At 40.4% G+C, this 11,114-nt stretch overlaps 2 protein-coding genes across 2 annotated transcripts; one reads left to right on the top strand and one right to left on the bottom strand.

The window, feature by feature from the left end:
* Positions 1-270: 270 nt before the first annotated feature.
* LOC101161432 (reticulon-2) lies at positions 271-5,157 on the bottom strand. Its single transcript, XM_004076499.4, has 7 exons — positions 5,052-5,157; positions 4,003-4,210; positions 3,756-3,894; positions 2,073-2,142; positions 1,888-1,934; positions 1,738-1,796; positions 271-1,636 (listed from the first exon to the last, which is right to left on the bottom strand). The coding sequence occupies exons 1-7, from the start codon at positions 5,062-5,064 to the stop codon at positions 1,522-1,524; spliced, it is 651 nt and encodes a 216-aa protein (XP_004076547.1). The 5' UTR covers positions 5,065-5,157; the 3' UTR covers positions 271-1,521.
* A 1,331-nt stretch (positions 5,158-6,488) lies between these two features.
* Positions 6,489-11,106, top strand: LOC101170947 (protein phosphatase 1B). Its single transcript, XM_004076539.4, has 6 exons — positions 6,489-7,260; positions 7,330-7,901; positions 9,103-9,220; positions 9,312-9,426; positions 9,511-9,574; positions 9,643-11,106. The coding sequence occupies exons 1-6, from the start codon at positions 6,855-6,857 to the stop codon at positions 9,658-9,660; spliced, it is 1,293 nt and encodes a 430-aa protein (XP_004076587.1). The 5' UTR covers positions 6,489-6,854; the 3' UTR covers positions 9,661-11,106.
* The last annotated feature ends 8 nt before the right edge of the window (positions 11,107-11,114 follow it).

Genomic DNA, 11,114 nt, shown 5'->3' on the forward strand with positions numbered 1-11,114 from the left:
CAGTCTGAACAATTTCATTTGAGAAGGGTTAGAGCATTCTTAATGTTATAAATATAATATTTTCTAATAGTTTACCTGCCACGAGTATTGCATGTGAACATCTCATCAAACAAAGAGCCAATGTCAAAGGTCACTTGTTCATGTGATTCAGAAAACACATGTGCATGCAGTTAAATGTCCCTTAGGCACATTAAGACATTAGTATGTGTTCAGCTTTATTGTGTTGGTCTAAACAAACACTGATCTGACTCAAAAACCTTCAGAAACTGCTCTAAAGTCACTGTTTACTGTTTCAGATTTGGCGACTAGTTAACACAAACAGGAAAAGCTTGCTCGTCATTTACTTCAGCATCATGTTTCTGAAAGGACACTCATTTTATGTACTGTATGTGCTAATATGTTGTAGCACCAAGAGCATCTGCTCATTGGAAATACTAAATGCATTTAAAGAACAAAAAAATACTCAAACAAAATTAATTGAGATTAAATTGATTTGACCAAATATTTGTACGTTTGACATAAAGTGAAGGTAGAATCCTAAATAATTATTTACCTGTTTTTATTTCATGTGTTTTTACCTCTGTTACATCACCAAAGGTTTTTAGTCCCCAACAGCTGTAAATTATGACGTTAATTTGCTTCTTTTTTTTTCTTGTAATCCAAACATTTCTTTGTAAATTTCTATAGTAGACCAATGAGTGTCTTTTTACTCTGATATTTGCCGATAACATGTATTCATTTGCGAAAAGCAACAGTTAGACAGAGCATGGTAAAATCTGCTGAAAAGTCCCCTGAGATTGCCTGAGAGTGTTTTACAGGACGAGTGGGGGTCACTCTGAAATCCTGCTGACTGGGGGGGGGGGGGGTGCTCCGAATTAATTTACTACATTTCTACAGAACCATCAGTTTCATTGAAGACGTTACTTTACATTTTTTGTGCAAATCTTATTCAAAGAAATGTGCATTTTGTTGTTGCATTCCAGATAAAGTAGCTTCCAATTGCATGAAACCAAGAGGAAAACAAAGTAACTGTTAGGGCCTGAATAAATAGCAGTACAGCTGGCTGCAGCAAAACAATGCTGGCATTATTATTTCAGATTTGCTGCTTAAAAGTGCACCAGGTCAACGCTTTTAATGCTGATTGTTGGCAATTTATGGCCCATTCCATAATTTGCCAACAATCAGAAAGAGGGAGCAATGTCAGTTATCTATCTTGAATGTATGCAGTCCAGAATGAAAAATGGACAAGTATACTCAATGATTGTTCTCCCAGTTAAAACAGGACAACTGTGTGAATGTTAAAGGCAGCCCGCGGAGAGCATGTCAGTGAATGAAACTCCCCTCCTCCTCCTTGCGTGAATGGCAGCTTTGTTTCTGCTGTCAGACTCAGTTAAGTGTTGCTCCCTTTAAACAATCATGGTGGAGTTATGGAAATGAGCTGCCCCCATCAGCAGCCCCACAGACGATGAACCATTCCAACATTTTCCAAATATTCCTGAATCTTCTCACTGTGCAGTCAAGTTACTTTGACTTGGCTTTCTGTTTGGGGGCAGCGGCAGCAGCAGGCGGCAGGGCAGGTTTTGATGGAGGGGCAGAGGGAGCGGAGGATGTCACTGACCCATACAGACTGTCCAACCTGCAAAAAAACAAATCAAAATGCGAATGAAAAAAAAAGATGTTTCTTATCTGTTAAAATGTTTGTAAAAGTACTGACAAAACAAAGAACTAGCAGCTTACTGGTTTCTGACTTTCTTCACCAAACTTCTGAAGGTTCTCGCCATCCTTCTTATCCGCACCTGCCGCAAAAATGATCGAAATTTGAATATTTTTACTGTTAACATAGATCACCTTTAAACCTGCAAAGATCAATGAATAGATAAATCTCACCTGCTGCTTTTTGTACAACAGAGGAAGGGAGAAAACACCTATCACAGCTGTGAAACAAGGACATATATGTTTTTCTATATGATTTAATGCAAAAACACTAAATTTACATAAAATAATGACAGATTTCTGCGCTCAAATTGAACAAAATTAAGACTAAAAGATTGTTGCTTCACTCTTGAGCTCACCTGCAATCATAAGGGTCAGTCCGTTGGTCACTGTGCCAACATAGGTTAGCAGGTAAAGGAGCAAAACGAACTAGAAAAAAGAACAAATGGTAAACAAATTAAGTGATCGGCTTGTCCCTTTCTGCACCTTTTTTAGATCGATTGCAACACAACAATCCTACTAATGAAATGCAACTGGTGGCAGCTGACATGCAACATTTTAGACTGAATGTAAAAGAAATCCCCTATAAAGTGGAGTTTTAGGAGGAAACAGTTATTATGCAAATAATCTGAAAATGTTTTTTTTTTAAAACGGAGTCTTTAATTAAAGCCAATCAATCACTGTACCCACTAGATGGCGCCAAACATTTACAAAACCTGTCGTGAAGCTTTTTATTTAAATGCAATTTCTAAGCTTTCTTATGAGAAAGTAAAATAATTCTTTAATCAGTTTATCACCATTTTATAACCAGTAATATTGCAATAAGAAAAATACAAGGTGTATGATTCTGAAATCTATCCTTGTGTTCTGTGACACACCAAACCACACTAGATGAACTATATGTCCTAATTACAGAGATGCTAAACAAATTAAATATAAATTCCACTTGGACTACCTACAGCTGTCTCTGAACATTTCCAACGTCTAAACAGAATCGCCCCTCCAGGAGTGACCTCTAACAGCTGGAGCGGCTGAAAGAGACTCTTTTCTGCAACAGTTACAGAATATGACGTGACATTGGGAGCAATCATTAGAGGCAATTGCAAGATTCCAGTGGAAACGTGGGAGCAAAAACCCCAGAGAGAGTAGAAAAGAGATGCCCGCTAAAAAAAAGTTGAATAGGCCTGTGTACACGTGAAATGTCAAGTGCAATATGCTTAAAATCCACAGCCGAGTCACCTGACTTATGGTCTGTGAGGTGCAGAAAGAAGGAAGCATAAAGTGTAAAAAGGACCAGTCCTGCAGTAAAACACGCTCTGGGGCTCCTTTGTTTACTCACTGGAAACCTGCCGTCTGAGGAGTGAGTTTCATTCAACCAAAGTACAAGGCTATCTCAGAGGAAACTAGTCCCACCATCTGTGAGGAAACTGAGCTCGATTGGAGCCTTTTACGTGACAAAACACACTCCAAAGTGCAAGAGACGCCTGAGAAGATTCTTGAGTTGTCACTACAGTTTATTTTCTGTACTTCATAAAAAAAAATACTTGCTGGTATTTAGAGAAGATGGCTGCTGCCAAAGATCTGGTAATACTTTCAAATGAGGGCAGAGCTGAGCACAACCAAAGCTGGTGTGGCCACAAGCAGCTCAAAGCAGCGTGGGATTTCTCTGATAAGCCTTATGGGGAGGGATTTGAGGACTTTGAGATCTCTTTGTAAAAAAAAAAAAAAAAAAAAAAAAACTGCACTATTTGCTATATATTAAATGTACCATGTACAATATTTGCTAAACTAAACAATTTAAGTTGTTTGGGGTTTGGTTTGTTTTCAAAGACACTTTTTAAAGACCCACTCCAATGAAAATTGTGTTTTTATCACGTTCTTGTGGCGTTTTTCTCATGATGGAGAACATATATACATAAAGAAAATTAAGCTTAATATTGTGTTTATGAGTATTTGTTTTTGGGTTTTTTTAAAGTTTAGGAAAATATATAAATGAAAAAAACCTTAGGATGATTAGATCATAAAATTAGTTTGATCATCACCTTGATGGAATCGATCAGGTTATCGATAAAAAGAAGCCGCTTGATTTCTGTGACAGCAAAGGCGACCAGCAGCACCACCTCCTCCACCAGCATCACTGTGTCCTTATCTGTCAGGGAGACATCGTAGTCCAGATATGACCTGCTCATGAAGAAACACACAGGACATGAGAAACAAGCAGAGCACACACACCACGCTGAGTCCTATGATCAGAACCACACAGGTGGAGAGCCAAACGGATGGACTCACTGAAAAGGGTGGATGCCAGGGTTCCAGCGCAGCAGCTCCAGCAGCTTATAATAAAGACGGAGAGGGAAGGTGATGCACAAGATACCCAGGCAGACATGAGAAAGCACTGTGATGGCGCTCAGCTGGAAGATGCTGGCCAGACCAATCACCAGCCCCGTGAATACCACACCTGTCCGCCTCATGCTCCTCCAGTACACCAGGTCCACCACTGTAAAACACGGTTCAACACAAGAAGGAGGTCATGCTGGGTTTTAGATAAAACACGAGCGTGGAGGATCTGACACTCTTCTCTGACACTCAAGCTGTTGCTGTGTTTTTTACTGAAGCTAAAGGGGACTTGAGACAATTTCTTGAGCAGCAACACATTTCAGTCTGTCGGCTCCTCAGCTTCTCCATCTGTGCCTCTAAGTCAACTTTAAAATAAAAGAAATGCATCCTAAACAGTCCGAAGAAGAACAGGAAGACAGATCCACACTTTATTAGAGGTAAGCATCAAAGCAGACATACTTATTGAGTCTAAATGAGAACATCTCACATCCATTTTGTTGGACGTTTTGGTGGAATTTTGGTTCAACTTGACATCAAAGTTGGTTATCTGAGCTAAACATTATGCTGTAAACACTTAAAAAATGTTTGCTAAACCTGCAGAAAAATCAATCTGTACTACAATACTAAATTCATTATGTTTTTCAAAGAAGATTTATGTTTTCTCATTAAAGTTAACCCAAAAAAACACTAAAAAAGCAAGACATGGTCAAAGCTAAACTCACAATCCTCATGCACCATGTGAATACATTATTCCCTACTGAATAACGGTAAATTCCCTCCCTTGAGACAGTTTGGGAACAAGATAAACGACAGCATTCACTCAACAATTCAAATGAGTCCCGTTCTGTCCACACTGGACTCAGCGCTTGATTTTTTCATTGGGTCTGTGTTCCCAGCTGTACTACAAGAGGGGGCCATTGAAAATCGGGGCCCATCCATCTGACAGCTGTCCAGCTGCTCTGTTTCTTTTTCGCTCAAACTCACACTCCTGGTTTCCTTACGTTTGGTGGCCATTTCGACAGCGATCCTGCTCGCTCCTCTTCCCTCCTTCTGCTGCCTTGCACTCCAGGCTTTTTTTGGCGACCCCAGCTCCGTCAGCAGTATAAGGCCTGCTGGCCTAATTTTATCCCGTATTGGATCCACCCTTGGTGGATTCACACACACACACTCTCACACTTAAACTGGGAACCTGAGACTTCAGCATGTGGATGTCCCCAGCCTTCACACAGTTTTCCTCATCCAGTGGGTCAACAACCAGACATAAGGAGGCCTCTGCATGCATCTGTGAAGGCAAGTACTTCATGTAAAACATGTCACTTCATTTGAGGTTAATAAAAGTTGTACTTTCTGATTAAAACTTGCAGTGGTTCTAAAATTTAAAAAAACAAATTTCCAATAAAACCTGACCTGGACTGAAAGCAGCTCATGCACTTTACTAGTTGCATCAATACCACAGAGCATCAAGGCAGTTATTAGGGCAAAGATGGACATATCATTTAGAAAATGCTTTATTTGATTTATCTAATGTGACCATAATGTCTTTCTTTATGTTTTTGCAAAAACTGAGAAGCAAACGGTTGAAATCCCGTTTTTTCCAGTTTATATGAACTGGAAACCCAATGTTTGTAAAAAATAAACAATTAAATACTTAAAATCAACTAAACAATAGGCCCTGAATATATATTCTCTGACATTTTTTTTCTTAATGTAATTACCTAAATAAACAAACTTCTACCATGATATTTGGAATATGTCCAAATATTTTTTGTAGTCACAGAATACAAAACAGTGTATAATTTTATATTTAATATGCTCTTTATTCTAGATCATACATATGTTCATTCATTCATTCATTCATTCATTCATTCATTCATTCATTCATTCATTTTTGTTCCTTTAAAGAAAAATGTCTAATGCCAAATATGTTTGCATGCTTTTTGTACAATTGAACATTTTTTGGCTTTTTCTTGTAAAGCACAATCAAAAAAAAACCACCAAAATCCAATAAATATACGAGTTTCACTATTTCTGTCTCTAAGATTTAAGGTTTTTTTTTATTGCATTCCTATAAAATCCTCTATTTTTTGATAGAATTAGCAGATAAACACAGGTTTATAGTTTCCTCCTACAACTACAACTGTCCAACAAAAGAGAGATTTGTTGTAAAAGTAGATTACATTTACTCATAGCATGTTTATCATAAATAAAAGATCACATAAAGAATTCATTACAAAGCAGCATCCAACCATCACTCTGTTACTAAACGGCTAACAGCCCTTTAATCCTCAAACCCATAATCCCACAGATCGAAGGTTGAGATTACCATTGGAGTGGGAGGGGCCGAGCAGCAGATAGGAGGATGGTGACGGAGTTTGAGCTCAGACATGACAGTCACAGTGCAACCCGGGCAAGGATTGGCGCACACAAATAACCAGCCAATCACAGCAGAGGCAGGGAGAATAACAAGGCTGAGGGAGAGCTGCTGAAAGAGGAAAGAGCTATGAAAAAGCGAGGGAGAAGGGGAAATCATAGCAGCACAGAGAGGAGAGCAGACAAAGAGGAGAAGGAGGATGCATAGAGGGAAGAGCGGCGATCAGTAAGGTCTCCAGAGGAGGAGAGGAGATGAGAAGAGGAGAGCGTAGAGGCAACACAGAAAACATCCATCAGCGGAGTTCGCCATGCTCTGAGCTCTGGAGCTGCAGGGCTACTCAGACACCGCTGAGAGTCAGGCCCACAGTGCGGCCCTCCATCCCTGCTGCAAACACCGCAGAAGATTCCCATCCCATCAGACAGGCAGAACAATCATGAGAACATCTAGGAAAGGCAGCGTGGAGATGCCTGCATTTGTGCGGCAGCTGGTGAAAGAAACAGAGAAGAGGGTCAGCTCCTTCTTCAAAGGAGGCCGTGGAGGAGCTGCTGAGGGGGAACAGGCAGGGGAGGGGGAGAAAGAGGAGGTCATCCCCAGCCCCTACCTGGACCGGCCAGTTCTGGACAAGTTGACAGAGGAGGGCTGCGTCCGCTGGGGCCTCACGTACGCACTGGGCAGCATGCAGGGCTGGAGGGCCAACATGGAGGACTTCCATAACTGTGTGCCTCAGCTTGGCGGGGAGTTGGCTGACTGGAGCTTTTTTGCCGTATTCGATGGTCATGCTGGCAGCACAGTGGCTCAGTATTGTTCCCAGCACCTTCTGGGTCACATCCTGGCTGCAGGTAAAAGGTTGATGATCTGCTATGAAGAGTGGCTTTTTGTGATGCATTTGTTTCATTTTGTGCCCTCAGATGGAATTGCAGCTGATGACAACCCTGAAAAGGTGAGAGGCGCCATCATCGACGGCTTCATGCAAACAGACAAACATCTGCACTCTGTAGCCCGTCGAGAAGGCTGGGAGAGGGGTGGCACCACGGTGGTGGCGGCTCTCATTTCCCCCTATTACATCTACTTTGCCAACTGTGGTGACTCCAGAGCAATGCTGTGCCGGTCCGGACAGGTCTGCTTCTCCACTGAGGACCACAAACCCTTCAGCCCCCTGGAGAAAGAGCGGATCGAAAGTGCAGGGGGCACTGTGTCCCTCCAACGAATCAACGGCTCTTTGGCTGTTTCCCGTGCCCTGGGGGACTTCAGCTACAAGGGGGCGGAGAACCGGACCCCCTGCCAACAGATGGTGTCCCCAGAACCGGAGGTGTGTGTTGTGGAGCGCTCGCCTGCAGATGAGTTCCTGGTGCTGGCCTGCGATGGGGTCTGGGACACTATCAGCAATGAGGAGCTGTGCGCCTTCATCCACAATAGACTGCGTGTCTGCAATGAACTGAGGGACGTCTGCGCTCAAGTCATTGACCTCTGTCTCTATAAGGTCAGAGCATCAACATGTTCACTACATGTTAGAAGAGCTGAAAGTAGCATGTCACCATTCTTGATATCTGGAGAGGTTAATTTTTCTTCATCCTAAAATCCTGGCTATATGATAAGAAAAGCATGTGGGTTCTGGTTCTGATCCCAAAAGGGACAAGCTACATACTTTGAACATTAAAGAACAGCTTGGTGGGTGGAGATGTTATCCTATAAGTTAAAAGTTTCATCTATATCTGCAAGGCAGACTATAAATGGAACTCACTGTTCTCACTGATCTGAAGGTGTGAACGCTGCTCAAGAGCTGTGCACAAAAATGTAGAAAAAACAAAAACCTTGTGCATTTTATAAATAGCTTTAGTCTATAAACTCTAGAGGTTGCTGTAAAACTAAAGGCTGGATTTGAACAATAGTTTCCTATTTTTCCTTTATTTATTTCTTCCTTTTTGTTTTGTGGGCAGACTTAGCTGCCCACTAACCATTATTGTTCTGCTGAAACATATTATTAAAAAAAAAAAAAAAAACATTTGGGGATTCTCAATCAATCAATCAAATCTTTATTTATATAGCACTTTCACATCTTCCAGACATCCAAAGTGTCGCACACGTATAACTACACTAAAACCATAGGTAACATTCAAAGAAGCACAGTAAAACGATAATAAAATCATCAATAAAAGAAAACACTAAAAAACCTGTCTAATTATCATTCTCTCTGGTGTTAAAAGCCAATGACAGTGAAAAGCAGAGGCGGCATCTTCCTCAGCTTCTGTGCTTCAAGTGGCTGCTGCTTCTCGTACAATAGTCTGCGCAGAGCCTTAAAATAGACTGCAGGGGGTGTCAGAACAGGTTGCATAGATTTATCCTGGGAGGATTTATTTCAGACAATCCCACTGTTAGACAATCTAAATCACCCAAGAATATGAGTGAATGGATTTATCCTCGCTTATTTTCTCACAAAACGAAGAGAACCTGCTAGCACTGATGGCGTGGACATCATGTCACTGTTACGTAACTGAGCTTCAGTTTGGGTGCACACGGTGGCCTCAAAACGCCTCAGCCAATCTACGTTTTTGCTTCTGCGCCGCATCCCTGTGACACTGATGTGCTGACGTGAAAATAGTCAGCAGTGCCCCGTGTGCTGACATTTGTAAGGTCAGCCATCATTAGTCGCATGTGCTGACGCTGCTTGGCTTTTTTTACAGGGCAGTTTGGACAACATCAGCATCATTTTGATTTGCTTCCCTGGAGCCCCCCAGCTGTCAGCGGATGCACTGCACCAGGAGGCCGAGCTGGAGGATCTGCTGGAGGCCAAAGTTGCAGGTCTTGTCTGACTTCAGAGCAAAAAATGTGAATATTTGGGGTACATGAATCCTGATGTCTGTATTTTGTTTTCTGTTTTTTTTTTAAACAGAGATTTATGAAGAGTTGTGCTCAGCTGGCGAAGAGCCTGACCTCCTGTCTGTCCTCACAGTCCTAGCATCCACTGTCATCCCCGGATTACCTCCAGGTGGAGGCATTCAGAGCAAGTAAGATCCTGGAAATGAGCATTTCATGCTCTGCAGTGTGACTGCAGCACACATAAACCCACTGCTCTGCATCGTGTGTTGCAGGAGGAACTGCATCATCTCTGCTTACTACCAACAGAGAGACACACACAAGCCTGCAGTACCAAATGTGAGTACCAGCGTTTATATATGGATATTTTTCAAGAAAGACATTTGACCTATTTTTTTCTCCTGCAGGGTCTCGGAAGCTCATGAGAAGTGGATTTTTTTCCCCCTTTACAATCCAAAGAGGAAATGTTATCAATGTAAATATTCCACCTGTTTTTCCTCATGTGAGAAATCCAACAACAAAAAGGGAAATTATGAGCAAAGCGTGGTGTCGGTTAACATCACACATGCAGGTAAAAAACAGACCTAATAAAGCTCTATAGTTTATATTTCTATGAGAAGGATATTTTGTAAGATTTGCTCCTAAATTGTCTTCAAAAAGACAGTACATATGATCAATTCACAAGACTGAAAAATTAAAAAATAAACTTTGTAGCAGATTCTCTGAGTGCAAACAAACTCATTTACTCTGGTCGGGCTCCTATTTAGAAGATCATATTTTAATAAATACAAACAATAAAAACTGTTTGATTTTGTAATGCACAAAGGGAATTCCTAAAAAAACAAAACAATTTTACATCCATTTCTGATCAAAATTTTAAAGTTGTGCTTTCTGGAATTTTTCTGTCTGCTCAGAGTGACAAAGAAAATCACAGATCAAATATTTTATTGAAAGAAAATTATATTTCACAATCTATTATATAAAATGCTTTCTAAAGAGGTGATTATCTTTTTTACATGTCAGTTTATAGTTGAAAGTTTACGTGCAACAACAAAACAAGCATATCCTATAAAATTCCCTAAATCTGACATAACTAATTGATCATGTGTTACACAAACAGACTGTACATCAAAAAATAACAATCAAACACATTTTGCTGGTCTTATTCTAAACTTATCATATGTCAAAACATATTCTTTAAGTGTCTGTGAAATGTATTTTTTCTGTGAACTGGTTGATATGTGCTGTTCTGCCTTATTAATCTTTTTTAGAGTTGATAAAACAGCAACAGAAAAAGTGCATTTCTGCATGGATTCAATTTCTCCTGCATTCGTCTTCTATTATTTCTGTCATTTTATGTGAATAGAACAGACAGGATAAGACTTCCGTCTCAATAAAGGATATCAAAACCCAAATCAATTGTTTTATTCTTGTTTTAAGCCAAAATATTTAGGCTAACCATTTGGACTTAATGCTACATGACATTAAATGTTTATTAGGGGTGTATCGATTTGTTTCACTGATTCAATTCATGTCAAAATTTGTGCTTGTTAATACAATTCATGGTCAAGATTGGTTCACTTTGAAAGATCCGATTGGCTAACCTAAAATCAATCCAGGAAATCGTGAGCCAAAAATTCAGCTAGTGTGACTCAGAGATAAATCCCTTGGTACTAAACAGTGCAGGTGAAGCTTTCCAGATTCCTTATATTTCTTGCAAGATAATCAAGTGTAAATTATATATGTGTTCAAACAAAAAAAGCAAACAAGAATTCATGGCAAATCCATTCACATGTCACATCTGGTCACGTGTCTTCCACACATTGGACTGTGATAAGGCTGTAATAAATTGTAATCCTTTTTTGCTGTCATCACATGT

This window comes from Oryzias latipes, chromosome 14, assembly GCF_002234675.1.
Source record: "Oryzias latipes chromosome 14, ASM223467v1".
Taxonomy (NCBI): domain Eukaryota; kingdom Metazoa; phylum Chordata; class Actinopteri; order Beloniformes; family Adrianichthyidae; genus Oryzias; species Oryzias latipes.